Genomic DNA, 27292 nt, shown 5'->3' on the forward strand with positions numbered 1-27292 from the left:
ACCTTTAAACCTTCAGTGATCCAGAAACAGTGTAATGTGTAGTTGGGCAATTAGAATATCTAGGCAGGCCCCGTGCCATCTGCCTGATTAAGATATTCTTTGTTTGTTTCAATGGAGAGCCAGCGTGGTGTAGTGGTTAAGAGCGGTGGTTTGGAGCTGTGGACTCTAATCTGGAGAACCGGTTTGATTCCTCACTCCCCCACATGAGCGGCGGACGCTAATCTTGCGTTAGTTTCCCCACTCCTCCACATGAAGCCTGCTGGGTGACCTCAGGCTAGTCACACTCTCTCAGCCCCACCTGCCTCTCAGGGTGTCTGTTGTGGGGAGGGGAAGGGAAGGTGATTGAAACCCGGTTTGAGTTGGCATATAAAAACCAACTCCTCTTCTTCTTCTTCAATTTGGGGGTAGGGTTACCAACTCTGGATTGGGAAATTCCTGTAGATGTGGGGTACAGCATGGAGAAGGCAGGGTTTGGGGAGGTGAGGGAGCTTAGTGGAATATAATGCCAAGGAGTGTGCCCTCCAAAGCAGCCATTTTTTCCAGAGGTAACTGATCTTTGTAGTCTAGAGATCAGTTGTAATTCAGTGAGCGGCTGGCAACTCTAACTGCAAGTTGAGACCTACACAAGGTTTTCCTTCACTTTCACCAGGTGAAATTTGTATTCTATTGGAAGGTACGTTACAAAAAAGCATCAATGAAAGATATTCCATTGCTGGTTCTGGGTACCTCCCCTCCCTTAAAGGAATAGTACATTTTATACAAAAATGAACCGATCCCTTAAAATGCTGTTTTGGAGAGTACCTAATCCTTTGGCTTTTAAAATCTAGGATTCTGGTGCTTAGACACTTTTGCTTACGCCCCCAGATATCCAAGGAATTCATACGGCTCTCTCCCAGCTTTCTTTTGTCTCATTCGAAAGACCAAATCTCCGTCACACTGGAAGAGGGGTTCTTTGAGAAGACAAGGCCGTTTGACGCATCCTTTCCCAAACCCAGTGTGCCCAGGTAATTTGGCAAGGTCGCTGACCTTGTTTGAAGGATTCATCTTGGGGTTGGCATCCTGTTCTAGCGGGTACTATGTTGTAGGGCACCTGGTGTTAATTTTATTAATTTATTAATTTTAGAAACGATATTTTAATGGTTTTAAGGTATTTTATTGCTATAATATTGTTTTTAATGTTGCATCCGTCCTGAGCCTGAACTTTGGCTGGGAAGGGCAGGTTATAAATTTAACAAATAAATAAAAATAAAATAAAGGTTGGGAAAGAATGCAGCAAAAAGCTGGGGAAATCCCCAAAAAGACGGCATCATGCAGATGCTCCAAAAACACTTGCTCCGGTTTGGTGACCAAACTGGAGCAAAAGCTCCCTGCGGAAGCAACCACTGGTGGTCACACAGAGAGTTATGGCTAGGGTTGCCAACCTCCAGGTAGTAGCTGGAGATCTCCTGCTATTACAATTGATCTCCAGCTGATAGAGATCAGTTCACCTGGAGAAAATGGCCGCATTGGCAATTGGACTCGATGGCATTGAAGTCCCTCCCCTCCCCAAACCCCGCCCTCCTTAGGCTCCACCCCAAAAACCTCCCGCCAGTGGGGAAGAGGGACCTGGCAACCCTAGTTATGGCCCTCCGTCCTATTTCAGAGCTGTAAAAATCCATTGCAAAACCTATCAGTTCAAACTGGCCTCAGGGCCAAAGTAAGGTGTTACATTGAAAGTCATCTGCTGAAGCTGGAGGGTGAGAGATTCAAAACAGATAAAAGGAAGTATTTCTTCCTCAACGCATAGTTAAATTGTGGAACTCCCTGCCCCAGGATGTGGTGATGGCTGCCAACTTGGAAGGCTTGAAGAGGGGAGTGGACATGTTCATAGAGGAGAGGGCTATTAATGGCTACTAGTAAAAATGGCTACTAGTGATGATGCATGCCTATTCTCTCCAGGATCAGAGGAACATGCCTGTTATATTAGGTGCTCTGAAACACAGGCAGGATAATGCTGCTGCAGTTGTCTTGTTTGTGGGCTTCGTAGAGGCACCTGGTTGATCACTAGGGTTGCCAACCTCCAGGTAATCAACAAGACGACACCTCTAGATCGGAGTACGTTTCGCAAAATTGCTTCATCAGTTGGTCTCCAAAATTTTTATCATCACTGTGAATTGCTATGGCATCTCAAGTTTATAAGGGTATACAGTACCTCACACAATATGATCAATGGACCTCAAAGGTTCTCCTGTCGTCCCTTGAGGTCCATTGATCATATTGTGTAAGCTTTTGCTTGCTCCATTTTCTCACTGGAAACGCGGAGTGCACCGGCTGGGCACATTCGCCACTTTGGAACAGTGGAACTAGCCACGGCTTACCACTTCCTTGGAACCACCTTGAAATACCAAAGGACATATTCTTTCATGAACTTTGTTCCCCTGAGAAATTGAGTTCTTCATTTGTGTTTGACATTATGTAATTTATGTTTTGCATTGCAGAGAGTTATAACAGATGTTATAAGTATTCAGTAAACTGTTGTATCATTGATTCTAAACTAGAGCATTTGCACTGCTTTTTGCCTGCAGCTTTGTTAATCCAGCACAGGTATTTCTTATATAAGAAGAACCTCCAGGTAATAGCAGACGATCTCCTGCTGTTACAACTGATCTCCAGCCAATAGAAATCAGTTCGCCTGGAGAAAATGGCCACTTTGGCAATTGGACTCTACGGCATTGAAGTCCCTCCCCTCCCCAAACCCCACCCTCCTCAGGTTCCGCCCCAAAAATCTACCGCCGGTGGCGAAGAGGGACCTGGCAACCCTACCGGCTGCTGTGTAAACAGACTGCTGGACTTGATGGACCTTGGTCTGATCCAGCATGGCCTTTCTCATGTTCTTATGCTCTAACATTGCTGTATGTGACAAGTGTAGACAAGTGACAAGATATTTTGCAAACTTATTGTAATAGTTAAAGCTGTTTTACAATGTGAATGTGTTTTACTGCCTGAAACAATTCCCTAATCAACATCTCTCTCTCTCTCTCTCTCTCTCTCTCTCTCTTTTAACCCCCTCCCCATAGCTCTCCACCCAAGCTGGAGACGTAAGTAATGTTTCCTATCCACCCCCTTGCTGATTTTCTGGATTAGAACCAAAACTAGTGGTTAGGAGCAGCGAACTGTAATCTGGAGAACCGGGTTCGATTCCACACTCCTCCCCATGAAGCCTGCTGGGTGACCTTGGGCCAGTCACAGTTCTCTCAGAACTCTCTCAGCCCACATGGAAGCAGGCCATAGCAAACCACCTCCGAACGTCTCTTGCCTTGAAAACCCTATGGGGTTGCCATAAATCAGCTGTGACTTGACAGCAATTTCCACCAACAATCAAAACGATTACTTTCGGCACTTCCGACAGTACTCTAGGGTAACTCCTTCTTCTGGGATACTGTTTTGACAAGACTTTATAACCGGCCATGACACATTATTACTCTGGCCAAACAGAATTGTTGTCCTGAGGTAAACCTGGGGTAGATGTGGTTCAGTGTGTGTGGGACTGTTTCAGTGGCTGACAAGTTCAGGTCGTGCACACGAACGCAGACGCCTCCTTATGAGCAAGGATAGGCCATGCTTAGTTTTCAACAGCTCTCTTCTTTCTGCCTCAGCAACGTGTTTAATTTTATTGATTTAAAACACTTTTATGCCTCCTTTCCACCCAAGTTAGGGTCTCCCAAAGTGGTGATCAATCAAAATCATTATAAGAAATTTAAATATACACAGACACACATATAAATTAGGGTTGCCAACCTCCAGGTGCTAGCTGGAGATCTCCTGCTATTACAGCTGATCTCCAGCCGACAGAGATCAGTTCACCTGAAGAAAATGGCCACTTTGGCAATTGGATTCTATGGCATTGAAGTCCCTCCCCTCCCCAAACCCCACCCTCCTCAGACTCCACCCCCCAAATCTCCAGGTATTTCCCAACCAGGAGCTGGCAACCCTATTCAGCGTGGTGCAGTGGTAGGGTTGCCAACCTCCAGGTGGTTAAAGAGAAAAGCAGCACCCCGGCTCTATTGACTAAATGAACATTTATATCATAAAGAATAATAAACAAACAAAAAGCACATCACGCATACAGATAAGTCCTTAGCTTCCAAATTAATGTCCCAGTGCCTGGTTACTTCACCAGTCAGCACTAGAAAATAAGTCCAAACTAACGTCCAGTAGTATGCTCTGATCCAAATGTAATGAACAAAAGTTCCATAAAAGTTCCATAAAAGTTCCATAAACGCCCTCCTCAGGCTCCTCCCAAAAAACCTCCCACTGGTGGCGAAGAGGGACCTGGCAACCGTAATATAAATGGGAAGGAGGGTGAGTGAGGAACTGACAAACAAAACAGAACAAAACTGGTGGGTGGCCATGATAAAGGGGGTCCGGCAAATTTCCCTTTGTTTTGTAAGGCAGAAGGCATAGGTGGCTGTGTTTCTTCTAGCAGCCTCTCCTTTTCGCTCACTCTACTAAGCAGAAAGTAAGTAAGACCTGGAGACAGCCCAGAATTACAGCTGGTCTCTGGATTAGAGACATTCCCCTGGAGAAAATGGCTTCTTTGGAGGGTGGACTGTAGGGCATTATACCTTGTGATGGTCCCTCCTAAGGCTCCATCCCCAAATCTCCTGGCATTTCCCAACCCAGAGCTGGCAACCCTATCCAGAAGAACATCGTCCCTTGTGACTGGCAGAGACCAGAATCTGGTGGAGACTTTGCATGGTAATTCCTGATTGGCTCAGTGTTGTTGGTCCTTCTGACAAGGTACAGTTGGCCACAGCAACCAACAGCATAGACTGCTAAATGAACATCATGAAGAATAAGACAAAAGTAGATCAAAGTCACTGTGTATAAACGTTGATAATGAAGCAGAGTAAATGTGGCAACGACCTTGATTATAATTGCAAGGTAATATTCAGGAGCCCTGACCTGGATGGCCCAGGCTAGCCTGATCTCGTCAGATCTCAGAAGCTAAGCAGGGTCGGCCCTGGTTAGTATTTGGATGGGAGACCACCAAGGAATACCAGGGTTGCTGTGCAGAGGAAGGCACTGGCAAGCCACCTCTGTTAGTCTCTTGCCATGAAAACCCCAAAAAGGGGTCGCCATAAGTCGGCTGCGATTTGACAGCACTTTACACACACACACAATATTCAGGAAAATATCCAGTATCAGAGGTAGTAAGATAAATCAGTACAGCTGAATGGAAGCAACAAACATTGGCCATTTATGCAGGGTCAATTTTGATGCTCGCTCAAAGCTCTTTTTTTAAATGCAACCTTTAAAATGTCTGTTCACTGTCCCAATGCAAAAGGAGAAATTTCACACACACACCACTCGCCTGCTCCTTCGTTTGCATAGCCATTGGCAATGGCTGTTTGCATAGCTAAGCCACGTTTGGGATTTTTCATGGTTTCTCCAGTAAATGCTTCGGTGCTGGGGCGGAGCAAATACAAAAGGTCGTGTTAAAGGGGCTCTTAAGAAATGCGAAGCAGGCGTGCGCCAGCTTCGCAGTCACTTCCTGAATGATGGTTCAGCGTGAAAAACTAAAAAAAATATGTGGGACACTTCAGCCTGGAATGCGCTGCTAATTACCAAGCATAAATGGCCATTAATTAAAGTGGCAGGAATCAGTGTACTTGAATGAAAACACTAGAACGTCGATTAGAGCAGCAGGAGCAGGTACGGTTCATCCGGAGTAGTTTAAACCGTTTCATCCCGGTGGACTTCATCAGCCCGCTAGCCTGAGAACATTTTGTTGCAATAACAGAGTTTGCATATAAGGAATACCCCTGAACGTCAGAGCACTAGGCTCAGTGTTGTTGGTCCTTCTGACATGATTCGGTTGGCGTCATGATGCAGCTTTTCACAGGGTGGCATGCCCTCTTGCAGGGAAGATGTTGTTGCTGACTTAGTGGAACAGATTTCAGAGCTCACGGGCATTATGGAGCAGTTGCGGCGAGACCATGAAAAGAGTCACAAGCAGGTGAGTCCCTTCAACACGACACGCTCTGGTCAGCTTGATGTATTTCGAGAGGAGCCGGGAAAGGAAGGCGCTTTCAAAATCTCTTTCAAAAAGAGAAGATATTTTAAAGGTAAAGGCCGAGTCTCCTTAAGATAAGCATAAAGAACTGGAGTAAAAACTGCTGTGGTGAATCCATCGGTATCAGAAAGAGCCTCCACTTGGAGTGAAGCATTCTGGGAATGCCCTCATAGTATGAAATGGTACAGCTGAATAAAGATGAGTTGTCTTTTTATTTTCCCAGTTGGAGAACGAGATGGAAGAAAAGTGCAGAGATCTGCAAGAAGAACATGAGATCAAAGTCGGGTACCTTGTGCATGTTTATTATTATACACTTTATTCAAAAATATTTTAAGGGCCCCCCTGCACCATGAGCTGCAGGTAGGGTTGCCAGGTCCCTCTTCGCCACTGGTGGGAGGTTTTTGGGATGGAGCCTGAGGAGGGCGAGGTTTGGGGAGGGAAGGGACTTCAATGCCATAGAGTCCAATTGCCAAAATGGCCATTTTCTCCAAATGAACTGATCTCGTATCAGCGGGAGATTAGTTGTAATAGCAGAAGATCTCCAGCTAGTACCTCGAGGTTGGCAACCCTAGCTGCAGGTGAATAACAAGGAGTAGTTATAATAGAAAGCTCCTTTGGGATTTGGGGCTTGCAGCCCAGTTCTATGTATGTTTACTCAGCAGTTCTATGTATGTTCTATGCAGCCCAGTTCTATGTATGTTTACTCAGCAGTAAGCCAAAACATGCAATGAAACTGACCCACCCAAAGAGTTCAGAGAACACTGTAGAACTGGATCCCCCATCTCGTAGAGCCTACAGGCATTTTTTTGAATTCTGAGAAAGGGTTACAGGCGCCACAACAAACTAGCTGCCACAGAGGTGAGGAGGTGCCAAGCTAAGCATCATCTTACAACTGATGCACCTACATCCAAATGGGTAGTTTCAGTCTCCAAAGAAAAGGGAGGATTTGTTCCCTAAATGGCCACAGGGTAGGGTTGCTAGTTGGGTTGCCAACCTCCAGGTACTATCTGGAGATCTACTGTTACAACTGATCTCCAGCAAATAGGGATCATTTCACCTGGAGAAAATGGCTGCTTTGGCAATTGGACTCTATGGCATTGAAGGCCCTCCCCTTCCCAAACCCCACCCTCCTCAGACTCCTCCCCAAAAAAACAACTCCTCCTCCTCCTCTTAATCATCATCATCTTCATCTTCTTCATCATCATCTTCATCTTCTTCATCATCTTCAAGTCCAATTGCCAAAGTGGCCATTTTCTCTAGGGGAACTGATTTCTATAACCTAGAGATCAGTTGTAGTAGCAGGAGATCTCCAGCCACCACCTGGAGGTTGGCACCCCTAGCCTTACAGCAATTAATTGTGCCTGGCAGAACACTGGTTGGAAATGCCCGGTCGATACTCTTTGTTCTGTACATTGTCCTTACAGTCAGCTTGAGGCAGCTCATAAATTGGAAATGAACGCTTTGGAAGACCAGCACAAGAAGGAGCTGAGGGCCGAGAGGGCGACCGCGCAAGAGAAGCTGAGTACGACTTGGGGCCAAAATATACATTACATGTGCATGACCACCACCACCCTTGGTGATCCTTTATATGCAGGAAAAGATATTTCAGGGTCTCTCTGTGTGTGCACATGCAACTCCAGAAGCATCTGGCTGTTCATTGTTGGAAATGGTATGCCAGGTTAAATGGACCGTTGCTGTGATGCAGAAGCCCTGCTTATTTGAACTTATGGAACCAGCTTTTTCAGTGTAAGATCAACCACTTGGATACCCTAACATGTTCAGGGGCTGTGTGTGAACGTTGGACTTCTGGGAGTGGTCTGATACTAGAAGGCCGCGATTCTTCATTTGTTGCCTAAGGGCCTAATTAGAGAGCCAGTGGGGTGTAGTGGTTAAGAGCAGTGGTTTGGAGTGGTGGACTCTGATCTGGAGAACCGGGTTTGATTCCCCGCTCCTCCACATCAGCGGTGGACACTAATCTGGTGAACTGGATTTGTTTCCCCACTCCAACACATGAAGCCAGCTGGGTGACCTTGGGCTAGTCACACTCTCTCAGCCCCACCTACTTCACAGGGTGTCTGTTGTGGGGACGGGAGGGGAAGGTGATTGTAAGCCAGTTTGATTCTCCCTTAAGTGGTAGAGAAAGTCAGCATATAAAAACCAACTCTTCTTCTTCTAATTACGTGTTAGGATTTTGTCAAGACTTCCTTGGGTCTTGCTAGGGTTACCAATAGGGTTGCCATCCTCCAGGCGGCTGTACAATTTCTAAATAAAGAGGAAGAACTGCTGTACCACGTGGATGTACAGAAATAAACAGCCATTCAGGCTATTACATACATCAATGCCAAAACTTGTATTCACATTCAAGAATCAAACATGCCCATAAACCAATATTGAACTATTCCAGACTAAACAAATCACTAAATCATTACGGTTGTCAAAATCCTTCTCTGACTTCAATTGCCGGTTAACCTCTTATGTAGAGAAACAGATGGACTTGGCAATATATATTTATTCACAACAATAGACTACGGACTCTACATAAGAGATTAACCGACAGTTGAAGAGGTTAATCGACAACCTTAGTGATTTGGTGATTTGTTTAGTCTGGAATTGTTCAATATTGGTTTATGGGCATGTTTGATCCTCCAGGTGGTAGCTGGAGATCTCCCGCTATTACAACGGATCTACAGGCGACAAAGATCAGTTCCCCTGGAGAAAATAGCTGCTTTGGAAAGTGGACTCCATGGCATTATACCCCATTGAATTCCCTCCCCAAACCCTCCCTTCCTCAGGCTCCACCCCCCAAAATCTCCAGGTATTTCCCAACCTGGAGCTGGCAACCCTAGTTACCAGCAGCCAGGTGTGCTTGGACTCGTAGGGCTGCCTGGCCTCCCCCTATGGCAGGAGACGCCCCATCAGCAAGTTGCCCGGCTGCCAGTTGCCCGGCTCTAGTCTGGAGTTCCCCAGAAATTACAACTGATCTCCAGACTACAGAGATCCATTCCCTTAGAGGAAATGGCAGCTTCGGAGGGTGGGCTCTGTGACATCACATCCCCACTGAGCTTCTTATCCTCCCAAGTCACTGTCCTCAAATCTCCATGAATTTCTCAAGCCGGAATTGGCAACCTTAGGTTCCGCTAGGGTTGCCAGGTCCCTCTTCGCCACTAGTGGAAGTTTTTTTGGGTGGAACCTGAGGAGGGCAGGGTTTGGGGAGGGGAGGGACTTCAATGCCACAGAGTCCAATGGCCAAAGCGGCCATTTTCTCCAGGGGGACAGGTCTCTTATCATCTGGAGATCAGTTGTAATGGCAGGAGATCTACAGCTGGTACCTGGAGGTTGGCAACCCTAGGTTCCGCCAATCAGACATCCACTGCGAGTTCTGTGCTGGAAACTGAATTGCCAGGTGTGCCGGGGGAGGCGATTCAGATTGGGACAGCAGCATGTGAAAAGAGGGTCCCTATGCCATTTCCCCACACCATTTCCCCAACTTGGAATGGCCTCAGTGGGGTGCTATTTGCCCTGCTGGAGAAATCACATGCACTAATAGTATGCACATAGGTTTCCTGTATGGTGCCAATAGTACCCCCTGGCTGTTTCAAGTCAGGAAAATTGTGGGTGAGGGAAGAGTCTTAAGCCTAATCCAGTTCAGCCTCCTCACCTTGTATCTGGGAACTGAGTTAGAATTAAAGAATCATAAGAGTTGGAAGGGGCCATAAAGGCCATCTAGTCCAACCCCCTGCTTAATCCAGGATCAGCCTAGAGCATCCCTGACAAGTGCTTGTCCAGCCTCTGTTTAAAGACTGCCAGTGAGGGGGAGCTCACCACCTCCCTAGGTAGCTGATTCCACTGTCGAACAACTCTTACTTTATTTTTCCCCCTAATACCCAGCTGGTACCTCTCTGCACGCAATTTAAACCCATTATTGAGAGTCCTCTCCTCTGCTGCCAACAGGAACAGCTCCCTGCCCTCCTCTAAGTGACAACCCTTCAAATACTTAAAGAGAGTGATCATGTCCCCCCTCCACCTCCTCTTCTCCAGACTGAACATTCCCAAGCACAGTATTCACAAAACATGAACACATGAAGCTGCCTTATACTGGATCAGACCTTTGGTCCATCAAAGTCAGCATTGTCTACTCAGACCGGCAGCCGCTCTCCAGGGTCTCAGGCAGGGGTCTTTCCCATCACCTACTTGCCTGGTCCCTTTAACTGGAGATGCCGGGGACTGAACCTGGGACCTCCTGCATGCCAAGCAGATGCTCTACCACTGAGCCACGGCCCCTCGCCACACATCTCCACAACACAGGAAAATGTATTGTGTCATTAGGCCATGGGATTCAGCTTAAGAATTCTGTAAGCAGTGACTGGATTGGGAGGGTTTTTTTTTACTTACTTCCTCTTGTTTAGAATATTAGGACTGGTCTGTAGCCAATCAGAAGAGGAGATTGATGGGGGGGGGTGGCAAACATGGAAATATTCTCTGTGACATCCATCCCAACCATTCAGAGATTCCCACAAAGAGCTATGTAGTGCATACCCCAGAGCGCAAGAATCTGCACGCTCACTCAACAGGTGCTTGGCATGATGTGTGGATTGGAGACCCCAAAAGGAAGGAGAATTTTAAAAGGGAGAGCCACATTTTAAAAACTCTGATAAATGCAATCAGGTTTCTGAGTTGGTGCTAATTTCTGGGGGTGCCATCTTTCAGAGAACCAAATGGACAGGGAATACTTAATAGAATGTAAAAAGAGCCCTGTGGCGCAGAGTGGTAAGCTGCTCTGCTCATGACCTGAGTTCGATCCCGACGGAAGTCGGTTTCAGGTAGCCGGCTCAAGGTTGACTCAGCCTTCCATCCTTCCGAGGTCGGTAAAATGAGGACCTGGCTTGCTGGGGGTAAAGTGTAGACGATTAGGGAAGGCAATGGCAAAGCACCCCGTAAACATAGTCTGCCTACTAAACGTCGGGATGTGACATCACTCCATGGGTCAGTAATGACCCTCTGCTTGCACGGGGGACTACCTTTACCTTTTTAAAGATTGGAGTGTGTGACGTATTTAATCCTTCTCTTTGTCTTAGGTGGCATGCAGAAGGAATACAAGTATCTGAAGAATGCATTCCGTGTGTACCAGGTAAGATTTAAATCCCCTCCCAAAACATACCTAATGCAATCCTTGGCTCCTTCCTAGGAAAATACTAGATCAGAATGTATTTAGGGCTGAAGGAGACTCGGTGAGAGATCTGGGGTCAGATCGCTTAACTGTTTTAAAACTTTAGGGTGTGGGAGGTTCTAATTTTTATTGGAACAGTGACACTGGGGAGATTTAATCCCCTCCCTCCCTGGTACCCATCCCATACTTCTTTGCCACTGTAAGATTAATACCAGCGTTAAATTTTAGGGGCAGTTTGGAATGTGAAAACCTCGGTTTGGATCCAGCCAGCTTTTTCACCTCATCTCACTCCATCTTGCTCAGTTCCCTTTCTTACTACAGCCCCCCAACCCATATGGGGAAGGGCCGTAGCTCAGTGGTAGAGCATCTGCTTGGCATGCAAAAGGCCCCAGGTTCAATCCCCGGCATCAGTCTGAGCTGTTCGGTCTAGCTGTTCAGTCTGAGCTGAAGCCAGATAGTAACTAAGCAGGCATTCCTTCCGACCACAAACTTGGCACATCCAAGACTTGGCACACCCTCAAGGTCTTTTCAGTGTTAGTCAGCAAGACAGGGGAGAAATGCTTCTCTGAGGCTAAAAGAAGACACAGACCATATTCTTGAATAGAATAAAAGGGTCCTTTGGCTCCTTTGCCTAGCTAAGAGGAGAAAAGCCTCTAAATGGACTTTTATGAGAGTTATGATTCTCAAATAGAGAAATTCTGTCTATGTACAATACTGAGATAACAGTTCATATGTTCTCATATGTCAAAGCCTGTAACAGTCACTTCTGGCACAAACCTGGAAGTGACATCACCACATTGGGGTGACGTTCTAGGATTCACCTCAAACTCTGTGATTTTACCATAGAGTTTTGGGTGGTTCCTAGAGCATCACTTTAATGCAGTTTGCACTAGAAGTGATGTTATGGCAATGCCAGTTCCCCCCACATTTTGCTCCCGCTGCTCCATGAAGAAGCAGCGGGGGTCAGGGGGTGCCAAGTGGGAGGTCGCCCCTGGCCATGACCCCAAGCAAAGCCTTTTTGGTGATCAAGGATAATGACCACTTCCGCCCTTTTTCGGCAGTAGAAAAGCTGGTTGGATCCAACCAATTGTGTTAGAGAAGGGAAAGTAAACACACCCCACACCCCACACACCGGTGCCACAACCAAAACTGGAGACTCCACATGTCCTGCCCATGACCATTTGAATGCTTAAAGAAGTTTAGAGATGCAGAGAGTAATCCTAAGCAGGTCTATTTAGAATCCTACTTAGGTCTGTTCAGTGGGGCTTACTCCCAGGAAAGTGTTTGTAGGTTGATTCCATCAGTCATGGAACCCACATACCAAATATTGTTTGTCCTTACTCATTTCCTGAAAGATTCTCCAGTCTTATTGGGACCCTGATTCAGGAGTAATCACATTTTTCTTTAGAAAATGCCCAGTGCATTGGAGATGAAAGAGTACTGAAGAAGCTACCAGCCCAGCCTAGACACCCTTCAGTTCTTGAAAGAATGCAAGGTCACAGATGCTATCACATGGGGGGGGGGTTCTTGTTTGCTGGCCACAAAATTTGAGTAAAGAGGGATATTGTTTTTGCATAGACATGTTTGGTAATTGTTCAGATTTCTTTCTCATTTTGTAGGACAGCATTTCTGATGAAATGGAAGAAAAGTGGCTGAGAAGGCAAGCGGAATGGAAGAAAAGCGAGAGGACTGAGCGAGAGAAGGCCCTGTTACAGCAGAGTGAGTTATCTGTTTACGTATTCCGTTTTTAAAATTTAAGTAAGGGGCAGATCTGGGTGACTGCTAGAGGAGTGAGAGGGGGTGAAGGAGAGTTAAGTATACCACAAATGGACTTACTGTGCCCCTCAAGTTATTACAGGATCACCTCTGTGGTCGTTTATGCATGGGTATTTTCACTCGCATTTGCCCCCCGGTCTGTCTAGGTTGTTCCTTGGAGTTATGCATGAGTTTTCTGTCCATTAGAGATGACCTCGCTGCCACCCCTCACAAATCCTGTGACTTCCCTTTCCTCTGTTAACCTGATTCTTCCCTCTCCCATGAGCTCAGCCCAGGTTTGTTTGTTTATTTGTTACAGCCAATGGTCAGCCCAGGTGAAATCCCCATGCATAAGGCAAAGCATGGGACATGCAAGCTTGGTTTCTCTCACAGTCAATTACAAAGCAGCGTGTAAAAAGGTGGGGATTCAAATGCTTCCTGCTTCCCCTGAGCTATTTCTGAGCAGAAGAAAGGCTTTCTAAAACTAAGGCTTGGATTCCCCCCCCCTTTCAGATTGCTCCTTTTTTTGTTCTTAAAATGCTTTTAAATGCAGCAATTGGGTTGGGGGGATTTTCTCTCACACAAGCACTACAAAGTAAACCAATTACAAGGCAGCATTTAAAGGGGTGGGGATTTGATTTGAGCTTGGAGACTGCTGGTGCAGAGATTCCCAACAGGAAAGTGTGGGCCCAGTGAGCAACGAACCTCAGGCAAAACTCGCATGCATAAACGACCTGTGTCATTCCTGGCATAACCAGCAAGTTTTATCCACCATCCCCATTGCTAAATGACGAAAGAGAGGTAAACAAAAGCTTACAAGAGTTTCTGTGACACACCATCCAAATGCATGTGATTCACACAGATGCAAAATGTCTATGCTTTCCTCAGAGCAGGCCTTGACGAGGAAGTTTGAGATGGAGCTAGAGGAGCAAAAGAAGATGATTCAGAATAGCAGTTTTTTGATAGACAGGGTCTTCCAACAGGAGAAAGAGGTAATGTTTCAAAGGGAGAAAAACCCGTGCTCATTCTGCGATGGACATTTGCAGGGGACCTTCTGTGTAGAGTAGCATCATGGGCTTAGAAGGGGCCTGAACACCATCTTGTTCCCAACCTTGTTAATCGGTACGGTTGCCAAGCTCCAGGTGGTGGCTGGAGACCTCCCACTGCTCCAACTGATCCCCAGGCGATAGAAATCAGTTCCCCTGGAGAAAACGGCTGGTTAGGCATTTGGACTCTATGGCACTGAAGTCCCTCCCCTCTCCAAATCCCACTCTCCTCAGACTCCACCCCCAAAAATCTCCAGGTATTTCCCAACCCAGAGCTGGCAACTAGGGTTGCCAACCTCCAGGTACCATCTGGAGATCCCCTGCTATTACAACTGATCTCCAGCCGATAGAGACCAGTTCACCTGGAGAAAATGGCCACTTTGGCAATTGGACTGGTATTGAAGTCCCTCCCCAAACCCTGCCCTCCCCAGGCTCTGCCCCAAAAACCTCCCTCTGGTTGCAAAGAGAGACCTGCCAACCCTATTGGAGGAAAAGGCAGGGTATAAATGAATTAAATAAATATCTTTGTGTTACGTCAGACGAGGTATAATTTTTTCTCCCCAGACTCACACAGTGAGCCCACAAGAGAACTTAGAATTATGTCTGCTGACTTTTAATTTTCTTACAGCATTCCCCACTGCAACTCAGCAAATTTCTTTTCCAGAATTTTCTCCAGCAACATGAAGAAGACTTGGAACAGATGCGGATTTTGACTGAAAAGATTGCGGTAAGTATGGTTAGCAATTTTGAGCAGGGTGCATGAAAAGCATCTCTAGAAAGGATCGGTAGGACATTCTGCCATGGAGTGTTGCCCATGTCAGGGCAGCACAACTTTGAGAACCAAACAGTTCCTATCAGAACATCTCTTAAGAAGGAACAAGGGGCCATTCTGTTAAGTGAATGTTCACCTGTGTCCAAAATAAACAAGGTAGGTTAAAATGCTTTACTATTTAATAAGGCACCCCACTGCTGTGGGGTGGACTGGAAAGGCAGGTTTCTCAGTCGGAGACATACATAAATTCTTTTCTTTTTTAAAATTAATTCTAAAAAAAACAAAAAAGAACCAGAAAGAACCATATTCTTACTGGCATTGGGCAGAAATTAATCTGAACTCAAAAGGCAGTTTTAACCACCATGGGATCTATGAACAAATCCAGCCTTGGGAAAAGCGAGGGGTAAAGAATATGTGCTTTAATTCAGATTTCCCTGATGGAGTACAAAGAAAGGTATGACAAATGGGTAACTACTGTTTGCAATAATACATAAAACTGCCTTTTAAAGATCTTAATTGAAAGTCCTGTTCCAAATCCCATCTTTTTGGGAGGCTGAACTTTAAGTAACAGGATTTTGTCAGAGGCTGCCCTGTCTTTGTGGCATGACCTTCCCCAAAGCAGTTCACTGGTGGGCTTTCCTCTTGACACCTTAAAGTGAGAGCCATGTGTTGTAGTGGTTAAAAGTGGTGGTTTGGAGCAGTGGACTCTGATAATGGAGAACCGGGTTTGATTCCCCACTCCTCCACATGAGCACCGGACACTAATCTGGTGAACTGGGTTGGTTTCCCCACTCCTCTACATGAAGCCAGCTGGGTGACCTTCGGCTAGTCACACTCTCTCAGCCCCACCTACCTCACAGGGTGGCTGTTGTGGGGAGGGGAAAGGAAGGGAAGGGAAGGCGATTGTAAGCCTGTTTGATTCTTCCTTAAGTGGTGGAGAAAGTCTGCATATAAAAACCAACTCTTCTTCTTGATATTTAGATGCGTCTGCAAGTTGAACGACGGCAGAATATTCCTAAATTTTTGATGGTGTTACGGTCTTACGTTTTAACCTTTAGTCTCTTTGTATGCATTCGATATTTTGAGCAACTGTGAACATGCAGAATATAAATGTTTTAAATTGATTGAATAAATACATTTGTTTTTGTGTCCAATAAAAGGCTTTGGAAGAAGAGCTGAAGGAGAAGAATGAGACTTTAAATGCAATCGCTTCATCCCTTCACAACACAGAGATGGAGCTCCAGCATGTGGTGAGAAACAGGAAGAAATACTTCTGGGGGGAAACTTCAAGAGGGGTTACAAAAATAAGCAGATGGCACCTTAATGACAACCAGATCTTTATTCCGGTATAAGCTTTCGTGAACTAGAGCCCGTGCATCTGAAGAAGACGGCTCTAATCCATGAAAACGTATGCTAGAATAAAAATTTGTTAAAGCTTTAAGGTGTCAGAAGATGCCCGTCTGTTTCTGGAACAAATTGAAAGGGAGGGGTTCACTGACTAGTGCTAGGCAGGTAGGGTTGCCAACCTCCAGGTAGTTAGCAAAAGATAGACACTGCTGTATAATTGTTAGAGGAAGACTGACATTTCATTCTTCTTCAGTTCCTCTTCAAACCCTTGATAATACAAGTTGGTCTATACCTTCAATTACACATTTTCATTTCTTTATTCAAAACTCCACATGGGTAGTATAAAGATCATATCCTCTGCTCTTCAGAGCTAGTGATAGTTCATGGATTCCTCCTTGGGATATCTAACGTTAGATATCCCAAGGAGGAATATGTAACGTTAGATATCCCAAGGATGAATATCTAACGTTAGATATCCCAATGTCAGGTAGTCTTCCTCTTCTACCTGACATCTGAAATAAGAATACAACAAGCATTAGTCTCCTATAGACAATATACTGTGAACAAATAGTGATATCAACACCATTGTAATACTTATATAGGATAGATCTGATATCAATTTGACTGTTGGATATATGTGCACAGTTGGTGTTTTGTATTTTTTGGTGATGTATATATGAGAGTTGACAATTTTGTAATAGAGAATTTGCATTTAAATAATGTGACTGTATTCTTTGGCTTGTAACCTCCAGGTAGTAGCTGGAGATCTCCTGCTATTACAACTGACCTCCAGCCGATAGAGATCAGTTCCCCTGGAGAAAATGGCCGTTTTGGCCATTGGGCTCTATGGCATTGAAGTCCCTCCCCTCCCAAAACCCCGCCCTCCTAGGCTCTGCCCCGAAAACCTTCCACCAATGGCAAAGACGGACCTGGCAACCCTATGGGCAGGAGAGCAGGGCCAAATCATGAAGGAGAGTCTGCGACCAAGGCTCAGACTAGACAACGTTTAACAAGTAACAGAATACTGTACGTGCCCATAATACTTCATGTGTAACTCCAAAATGGGGCTAATAGCCCCCAGGAAGCTCCTCATAGAAAATGGCTGCTTTGGAAATTGGACTCTATGGCATTGAAGTTCCTCCCCTCCTCAAACCCTGCCCACCTCAGGCTCTGCCCCAAAAACCTCCCGCCGGTGGCGAAGAGGGACCTGGCAACCCTACCCATCTCCCACTCTTGCTGTCTTTTCTTACCAAACACCCAGCCGGAAGAAAGGTTTGGGGGAAGTGTGAAAGCTTGCATACCTGTTGTGTGATATTTTTACCGGTCCCAATAAAAAGGTATTACACAACTGTTGTTTTTGGAATTGTTCTACGCACCAGTGTTTTCCATGTCCGTATATTTCATTTACGGAGCCATTATTGTCATGCATCTCAAACAGGTTATTGTGAATGAGCGGGATTCCCCGCCACATTTAATAAATCCAAATTGTTTTATGGATACTCCAGGCAGTGAGTCATTTTGATCCGAACCACTGCTAAGGGCAGTAATGTGAAATTGTGTAACTTCCCTAGCCTGTCTAAAAAGCATCAGTCTGAATCTTTTCCTCTTCTCCCCACAACCCAGCGGGCAAGTCCTATTTAGAGGTCTGTGTGTGTGGTTACAGCTTGAAGGGCATTAAATTGTACTCAAACCGGGTTACAATCACCTTCCCTTCCCCTCCCCACAACAGACACCCTGTGAGGTAGGTGGGGCTTAGAGAATGTGACTAGCTCAAGGTCACCCGGCTGGCTTTGGTGTAGGAGTGAGGAAACAAATCCAGTTCACCCAACTAGCTTCCGCCACTCATGTGGAGGAATGGGGGAATCAAACCCTGTTCTCCAGATCAGAGTCAACCACTCCAAACCACCGCTCTTAACCACTACACCGTGCTGGCTCTCCTACCGTTTAAGGCGTTCAGGGCAGCCACATGCATGCAGCAAAATTCAGCTGTAACATCTCTGAACCTAATCTGGGTTTTATAAAAAATGGGCCCATCTGTGATCAAATGTCTAGCCTTCCTTCTGTTAGACTGCACCAGGTATCCACGACTGAACAGGCGCTATTGGTCTTTGTCGTTCCAGCAATAGCTTATCTGGCAGTAGTGGGCTCGCTTAGCTGTGTATTTCTGTACTATAGTTAGAGTAACTATGATCAGGTTACTTCTACAGCTTGACTGCTCGTGTTGCCAGCTCTGGATTGGGAAATTCCTGGAGATTTGGGGGGGGGGGGTGGAGCCTGGGGAGGGTGGGGTTTGGGAATGGGAGGGACTTCAATGGGGTGTAATGCCCTAGAGTCCACCTTCCGATGGGGCCATTTTCTCCAGGGGAACTCAACTCTGTCGCCTGGAGGTCAGTTTTAATCCCAGATCTCCAGCCACCACCTGGAGGTTGGCAACCCTAGTTCACACCCCACCTTCTCCCATGATGGTGGAAAACAGGGCCTGGCCTGGCGGACCCCCAGATACTAACACTGCGTGGAGTGGTCCACATTCATTCAATCAACTAACCACAGAGAGCCAGTGTGGTGTAGTGGTTAAGAGTGGCGGATTCTAATCTGGAGAACCAGGTTCGATTCCCCACTCCTCCACGTGAAGCCTGCTGGGTGACCTTGGGCCAGTCACTGTTCTTTCCGAACTCTCTCAGCCCCACCTACCTCACAAGGTGCCTGTTGCAGGGAGAGGAAGGGATTGTCTGCTAGGTTTCTCTGGCTGAAAATGAGCCTTTGTACCCTGACAAGTTTTTTATGCCGGCTTTGCTATTCTAAAAGGACTAATTGGCAAAGAAAACAAGGCCTCCGTCCTTGGGCGCTGATAAGATGGTACAGAGGATAATTTTGAGTTACCCTCCCTGTAGCTACAAGAAGCTAGATACAATTTCGAAGCTGCATGAATTAATCAATTACTTGCTTCTGTCTAGTTGGATGGGATATTTTTTCTTTTGCAGTTCTTGCCTAGTAACGCTGCGATGTCATTAAAACTATAAAAGTTGTATGCATAATGAGCTCATTAGAACTTCCCTGTCTTTAAGTGACTTAGACTAGGTGAACTTCTCAGCTCGAGCTTTTAATAAAGGATCACTTTAACGCACTGGTTCCCAAACTTTTCGGGCCATCGCCCCTTGGTTCTACAAACTCAACCCCAGCTCCCCCTACCCTAGCCTATAAAAAATTCAAAATAGGGGTTAGCATGACGCACTAAAGAAGATAATAAAATAAAATTTCAAAACAGTAATAAATAACTGCACATCTATTCAAAATCACATTAAAACGTTTTAGTTGAAATGTATTCAACAAAACTGATGAACTTGACCCAGTGGTACCAGCTCTTCAAAGTCTTGAAAAAAATTCTGATCATTTCCCCCAAATTTGCCAGCAGGGTGCCATAGCTTGATCTATTGTAAATTAATGAACAACACAGTTGAAGGGGCCCACCTCTAGCGCCCCCCTGCTGCCCTCTTGCCTCCCCCCAGGTAATCCCCCCCAGGGGGTGGTACTTCCCACTTTGGGAACCACTGCTTTGAGGGCTCTGTTTTGTCTGGAGTGCACCATTGGGCAACCCTCCTTGGAACCTGCAATAAATTCCCCGTCACAGGTAAAAGATGAGGCCCCTCCCTCATTCTTCCAACTCAAAGGCACCAGTTCATGCCGGCGCGTTTAAATCTTCTGCTGTCGGCAGTAACAAGAGGCAGATATACCAATACCCTTATGAGAAGAGACTCTGCTCCTGCTCAAAAAACCCAACCTGAATCGGTAGCCCGCATCCTTTTGCACTGCGAATTACATACCTTGGCAAGAGATAAATATATAAAACCCCTTCTAAAAGACAGTCGAGCTCAAACTGATGCGAGGCTTGTACGCTAGTTGCTGAATGACTGTAATGCTCATGTAACTTGGTCGGTAGCTAGATTTCTTGAAGTTTCATTAGGAACATCTCCCTGAATGGGCTTACCCACCAGCGTGCGGTACTTGACGATGCGACAATTGCAGATACTCTAGATATCATGGTCTTTTGATTGGTACATTTTAAGTAGAATTTCTTACGATTATGCCAATAAAGGTATTGATTGAATGATTGAGAAGATGAGGCCCATTTAATTCCCAGCCTCTCCAGTTAAAGGCAGTCTCTGGTAACAAGGCAGACAGGGGGAGACCTTTCCCTTCTTGAGACCCCCCCCACCAAGGTCTCAGTTAGAGGAGTGTCATTTGTCGTGTTTTTTTTTTTTTCTATCTTCCCGTTCCCCGTCACCCAACTCTCAGAAAGCGGCTTTGGCCGAGGCAGAGAAAAGCATCCAGCAACGGATTGTAGTCATTGAAGACAAGCATCGTATTGCCATGAACACTCTGGTAGAAGAAAGCGTCGCTCTGAGGTAGGACAAAATGCCGGGTGGTGGAAGAACGAAGAAGGGGCCATTTCAAACTTCTGTTTTGAGAACAGTTTGTGAAGCTAACTCTGGGCTCCTCTTCAGTCTGGGGATTGCGATATCCCCCAGGGTAATTATTTCCTTTTCTCTGAGGTAGGATCGGTAGGTATTCCTCACCTTCCCAAACTGACAAAATCTCTATGAGAGCAATTCAGTTTTTGCAACCTGGCTGAATTCGTCAACGTATCTGCGTTCAGCTCCTTAATTTTGCCCAGTGTATTATGCTCACATGGGCTTTTCATTTTTTAAAATAATTGCTTTGTTTTGAAAAATTATGGCCTGACACGGTAACCACAATGCGGCAAAAATTAGTCACGTCCAAAGTGAATCATATTAAAATCAGTGGGGCTTATTTCTGAGAAAACTGAACGTTCAGTGAATTCAAAGAGACATGATATTAGGCACGAATGCTTTCAGAATTGCTTTCAGTCAGACATTATAGCCCAATCCTCAGCACGTATACTCAAAATAGGGATACCAGCCTCCAGGTGGGACCTGGGGATCCCCCATAATGACAGTTCATCTCCAGACTATAGAGATTAGTTCCCCTGGAGAAAACGGATGGACTCTGCAGCATTTTACCCCACTGGGGTCCCTGTCCTCCCCAGACTCCATCCCCACATCGCCAGGTGTTTCCCAACCTGGATCTAGCAACCATCCCCCCATCCCCTGCCAGTGGCCAAAGGGGACCTGGCAACCCTAACTCAAAAGTACATCACACCTTCATGGGGTTTACTCCAAAAGTAAATGTATATAGGATTGTAGCCTTAGTTGTGACTAGCTGGATTTGGTCTCTTGTGTTCACAGGATCTGCAGAAATGGGGAGATTAACAGTGTAATCCTAAGTAGTGTTACCTCAGTCTAAACCTACTGGAAGCAGTGGGCGTAGGATGGGTTTACTCTGAATAGGACTGCAGTTTAAATTGCTGTTCAGAGTACTACTTTGTTTTTTGGAAATTCTCTCTGGGCGTCTTAATTCACTATACGCTGTGCTTGCACGTTCGTAAACCTTTTTATGTAGTCTTGGGGACTTCAAAACCAACCTCTTAACAAAGTCAGTCTTTAAAAAAAAAAGTTACAGCCATTTGCAGTGAATACTCTACTGGTGGCCGACTAGTTAATGCAAAAAGACACCAGTTAACATGGCAGCACTTTGTAGCCTGCCTAGACAACAGCTAAACTGCCATTTTATAGGATGCATCAATGCAGTGAAACCCACAATTCTGCTTGCCTTTGCCAGATTTAAGCTTGTTAAACCACAGCTAAAAATCAACCCAAGTACATGTTTTTGTAGCATTCAGTCCTGTGGCAATGGCTTGGTTTAGAAGTCACACTGTCCCCTTAATTAAGCAACGGTTTAATTCAACTAACTATGAAGAAAGAGGGAGTCTCAAAGCAGCTTTCAACCACAATCCCTTCCTCTCCCTGCAACAGGCACCTTGTGAGGTAGGTGGGGCTGAGAGAGTTCGGAAAGAACGGTGACTGGCCCAAGGTCACCCAGCAGGCTTCATGTGGAGGAGTGGGGAATCGAACCTGGTTCTCCAGATTAGAATCCGCCACTCTTAACCACTACACCACACTGGCTCTCTGTGGTTAGTTGATTGAATGAATGTGGACCACAGCCAGTGTTAGTATCTGGGGGTCCGCCAGGCCAGGCTCTGAAGCTGTCTTAGTGTTAACTCTGGTTTTGCAATGTGTAAGAGTTCAAAATCCTAGTTTGTCCCTGGGTGACCCCGTCCTGGGTTACAGGGGAGAAAAGGCAACATAACAAGTATTTGGCAAGGCAAGCTGGAATTTGAGTGACTGAGACGAATGCCGGTTTTACAAAATAACCACAGTGATAAAGCAAACCAGGTTTTTTTTGTGATGTCTACACTGAGCAAGTACCCCACACTTGTGGTCAGCACCTGTGCCCTCACTCACCAAAAATACTGGCCACTTCTTGGCTTACTTGATCACAGAACTGGAACCTTCTTCCCAAATAGTGGGATCTCTTACAAGGCATTCAACAATTAGGTAAAAGGTAAAGGTAGTCCCCCTGTGCAAGCACCAGGTCATTCCTGACCCATGGGGTGACGTCACATCCCGATATTGGCTGTTACCGCTCTTGTATTCCCAGCAATGTATTAAGAGTTTGAAAACATTATAAAAAATACTGTTCGCACTTTCTATGTATTCCCACTGATGTATTAAGAGTTTGAAAACGTTATAAAAAATACCTTTTGAACTTTGTTTGGCCCCTTTAGCTGTGAAGGCGTCTTCCAACCATTTATAAGCCGTGGTATCCAAAAACCCTTTTAAAGCGATGTTTTTACAACATTTTCAAACTCTTAATACATTGCTGGGAATACAAAGTGCGGTAACCCCCATTTACTAGGCAGACTTTGTTTATGGGGTGGTTTGCCAGTGCCTTCCCCAGTCATCTTCCCTTTACCCCCAGCAGGCTGGGTACTCCTTTTACCGACCCCGGAAGAAAGGCTGAGTCAACCTTGACCCGGCTACCTGAAACCAACTTCCGTCTGGATCGAACTCAGGTCGTGAGCAGAGCTTGGACTGCAGTACTGCAGCTTACCACTCTGTGCCATGGGGCTCTTATTCAACAATTAGTAGAGCCAAAATATGGAGGGTCCCTGAGTGGCTTACAACCATCTCCTCCATTTTATCCTCACAACAACCCTGAGAGTAAATCACTGGCCCAGCTTCCGTAGCAGAGCGGAGATTCACACTGGGGTCTCCCACATCCTAGACCACTGGTTCCCAACCAGGGGTCCATGGACCCCCAGGGGTCCGCGAGAACTAAATTAAGGTCCGCGAAACAAAGTTATAAACCCATAATAAATTAATATTTTAAATTAAAAGTTCTCTATTATAAAATATATATATTCAAATATTATTCTTAGTTTAATGTTTAACTAACAGCTATGATTAAAGTTTATTTTCAAATTCTCCGAATTTTTATTTTGAACCTTGGGGTCCCTGCACTGAACAAAAACGTCCTAGTGGTCCCTGGTCAAAAAAAGGTTGGGAACCACTGTCCTAGACGGACTACACCATGCTGTTAACCCCATTCTTTCTGCAGCCATAATACTGCTTCTAATGTCTTCCACAGGCGCAAGCTTCTTGAGAAGAATGAAGAGATATTAAGCATACGGGCCCAAAGGAGTGTTTTATTTTAGTCACACGAATGAGTCAGAGCGCTAGGATCTTAAGTTTCTTCTACAGACCCTGCCCTATAGCATTAAGTTTGCAGTCTTGGCGTCAACGTAGACGACTTGCCGGTGTTTACCATTCGATCCTTCACTGCTTTTGAATCTGATTTCATGATCCTCCTCTTAAGTAAAGGGGGCGGGGCTGTCTAAGATGGGGCTGCAACTATTTGCTTATCTGCCTTTCCACGTATAGTAAATGCTTCTCTGGCCGAGGCAGTGTACCTGTGTGTGTTGTGCGCACACAGACTAAGGAGTGCGACTCGGGCAACATTAATTCTAAACTGTGCTGCGAGTGAAGCTCGTATATGAAACGCTCTGATTGATACTTTGTCCTTCATTTTGTCCGTCTCGTTTGCAAGCGATCGCCATAAAGCATTCAGCATTACAACCTTGTGTGTGTTATGTGCCGTCAAGTCGCTTCCGAATCATGGCGACCCTATGAATCAACGTCCTCCAAAATGTCCTATCTTTGACAGCCTTGCTCAGATCTTGCAAATTGAGGCTGTGGCTTCCCTTATTGAGTCAATCCATCCATTACAACTTTACGTTCCCTTAACAGAAGAAGAGTTGGGTTTTATATACTGACTTTCTCTACCACTTAAGGAAGAATCAAACCAGCTTACAATTACCTTCCCTTTCCCCTCCTCACAACAGACACCCTGTGAGGAAGGTGGAGCTGAGGGAGCTCTAAGAGAGCTGTGACTAGCCCAAGGTCACCCAGCTGGCTTCATGTAGAGGAGGAGGGAAACCAACCCAGTTCACCAGATTAGAGTCCACCGCTCATGTGGAGGGGTGGGGAATCAAACCCTACTCTCCAGTTAGAGTCCACCGCTCCTAACCACCACTCTTAACCACTACACCACACTGGCATAACAGGACAGGCAATTGAGCTCCTACATCAACTTTCTGTGAACTGGTCCTTGGTATCAAGAGGTCGGCTAGCAGGAGGAGGAAGGAACACCAGAGAGTACAAAAAAACAAGAACTTGCGCTCAGAAATGGGAAATTACTGGAACCACTTAATACAGCTGTATTTTGCCACAGTTTATACAACACCGTCCTCTCCAGAGATCAGATATGAAGAAGAGTTGGTTTTTATATGCCGACTTTCTCTACCACTTAAGGGCAACTCAAACTGGCGTTCAATCATGTACCCTTCCCCTCCCCACAACAGACACCCTGTGAGGTAGGTGGGACTGAGAGAGCTCTAAGAGAGCTGTGACTAGCCCAAGGTCACCCAGCTGGCTTCATGTGTAGGAGTGGGGGAAACAAATCCAGTTCACCAAATTAGCCTCCGCCGCTCATGTGGAGGAGTGGGGAATCAAACCCGGTCCTCCAGATCAGACTCCACCGCTCCAAACCACCGCTCTCAACTACTACACCACAGCGGTTTTGAAAATTGTTTATTCTTTATTTTTATTCCTATGGACAATCACTCATGGTAACTTTTAATCTCTTCTGAGGTGATTCTCTCTGCCTTCAAGGGCATACGGCAAACAGCTGCTGCTCTTCTTCTGAGGTCTCCCTCCTTCTCCTGTGCGACGTTTCCTCTTCAAGGGCTTCTGCCATATGCGTGTAGTAGTAGCCATCTTCTTCCCACAACAGAACCCTCCTCCTGTTTGTCACAGTGTGATTCATGCTGGGGATTTCCAAACCAGCGCGCATCGTGAGAAAAAGCCAGCGGTTTCAAGGGATTTTGCAAGGCGTAGACTTTTGTCCACTTCAGCGTTTCATCTGCAAGCCAAGACCACTAATTCTTTGGACAGCACGATTGTTACATTTTTTTTTCTGGCCTGGCAAACCAATCTACGCAACCACTGGTCCCTGCTTGTGCGTCTTAAAAAGCCCTACAACCCCCCCACCTTCCCGGAGTTTTATCCGTTCCCTAGAGCCTAGTCTCGTGCAGACGTGTGGGGCAAGTCCTCTTAACCCAGTGGTTATCTGTAACATGGTGCTCGCTGAGTAAAAAAGATTGCCCCTTGACTGGTGGGAGAACATTTTACCCTCCACCATGCTCCAAGGAGCGCAAACCACATGCACACATTTCTCCTTCCCTCCAGTTTCACCTCAAAACAATCCAGCGAGGTAGGTTAGATAAGGCTGACAGAGAATTCGTAGCCCAAGGTCGCCCTGTGAGTTTCACATTGGTAGGGATTTGAACCCGAGCCACGTGGGCGTCTCCCAGTCAAAATGTGTTGCCTGCCCAAATAAGGAAAGTTTAGCACTACAGGCAGACTCTTCCAGAAACAGGTAAAACGGATCTAAAGTTGTCTAGAAAAGCTCCTCTGGTGCACACACCGGCGTTACAGGGAATGTTCCTCATGCTTTCTCTATCAAAACAGCTAATTTCTCCTAAATCAACGTTTGGGGCAACGTTATCTGAGATGATCCTTGTGTAGCACCAGTCACAGGATTCTACGACCGTAGGCAGAGGGAGGGCAGGAAGGTTTGCGTCAGTGTTTGGCTCTGGTGGCCCTTTCTTACATGCCCAGGGTAGTGCCGATCGTCACTTTAGAGTCAGGAAGCAATTTCCCTCCAGGCCAGATTGGCCAGGGATCCTGGAGGTTGGGTTTTTTTTTTGCCATCTGGGTGTGCACGTGGGGAGGAGGTAGCTGTGAATTTCCTGCATTGTGCAGGGGGTTGGACTAGATGACCCTGGTGGACCCTTCTAACTCTATGATTACACCAAGGTCCTGTTAGTCCAGCATTCTGTTTCCCATTGGAACCAGGAAGCTCATAAGGAAGGTGCAGAAGAACGGCCATGTCCCATTTCTGACTAGCACCTGGTATTGAGGAGCGTGTTAACTCTTCCCCCACCACAGTGGCTTGCATTTGGCTATCATGACCGACAGGTGTGCGTGAAACAGAACAAAGCTGTGGTGGGGACCTGAGATGGCAGGTAAGTCTTACAGCACCACAACTCTCTTTTTGGATTTGTTTGAGCCTATCGCATTTTCTGTGAAACAAATTCACCTCGGAGGGGGAGAAACGAATCCTTCCAGGATCTGAGCAGGTCGCTGTTACTTGGTTTTTTGGATGTTCTCGATGAATTACCATTTATGCAGAGGACCATATAATGAAACCATAGGTGACCACATGTTGCTATGTGAAAAGCTGGTTTGTGCCAGAGGTGGGTGGGGTAGGGTTGCCAACCTCCAGGTGGCACCTGGAGACATCCCGCTATTACAATTGATCTCCAGATGACCAAGATCAGTTCCCATGGAGAAAGAGGCTGTTTTGGAGGGCGAACTCTATGGCACTGTACCCTGCTGAGGTCCCTCCCCAAACCCCGCCCTCCCTAGGCCCCACTGCCAAATCTCCAAGTATTTCCCAACCCAGAGCTGATACCCTGGAGTCAAAAGTAAACAGAAATCCTCAACAGCTTACACCTCGGTGCAAAACATACAAAAGCAATACAGCAGAGTTTTGTGTAGTCGTTTCTGCGACTCCAGAAATCCAAAATGGCAGACAGAACAAAAGTCCTA

The 27292-nt window shown here is 46.0% G+C and overlaps 1 protein-coding gene across 1 annotated transcript in view; it reads left to right on the plus strand.

Annotated features, from left to right (window-relative positions):
* Positions 1–23775, plus strand: part of FLACC1 (flagellum associated containing coiled-coil domains 1) — a 31915-nt gene extending 8140 nt beyond the window's left edge. Inside the window, exons 4-15 of the mRNA XM_056861219.1 lie at positions 865–1004; positions 3057–3077; positions 5905–5998; positions 6279–6340; positions 7480–7577; positions 11131–11183; positions 12842–12941; positions 13866–13995; positions 14513–14552; positions 15956–16045; positions 20436–20545; positions 23709–23775. Coding sequence (XP_056717197.1) covers positions 865–1004; positions 3057–3077; positions 5905–5998; positions 6279–6340; positions 7480–7577; positions 11131–11183; positions 12842–12941; positions 13866–13995; positions 14513–14552; positions 15956–16045; positions 20436–20545; positions 23709–23775 — 1005 coding nt within the window. The remainder of the gene's footprint in view (positions 1–864; positions 1005–3056; positions 3078–5904; positions 5999–6278; positions 6341–7479; positions 7578–11130; positions 11184–12841; positions 12942–13865; positions 13996–14512; positions 14553–15955; positions 16046–20435; positions 20546–23708) is intronic.
* The last annotated feature ends 3517 nt before the right edge of the window (positions 23776–27292 follow it).

This window comes from Euleptes europaea, chromosome 15 (assembly GCF_029931775.1).
Source record: "Euleptes europaea isolate rEulEur1 chromosome 15, rEulEur1.hap1, whole genome shotgun sequence".
NCBI classification, from domain to species: domain Eukaryota; kingdom Metazoa; phylum Chordata; class Lepidosauria; order Squamata; family Sphaerodactylidae; genus Euleptes; species Euleptes europaea.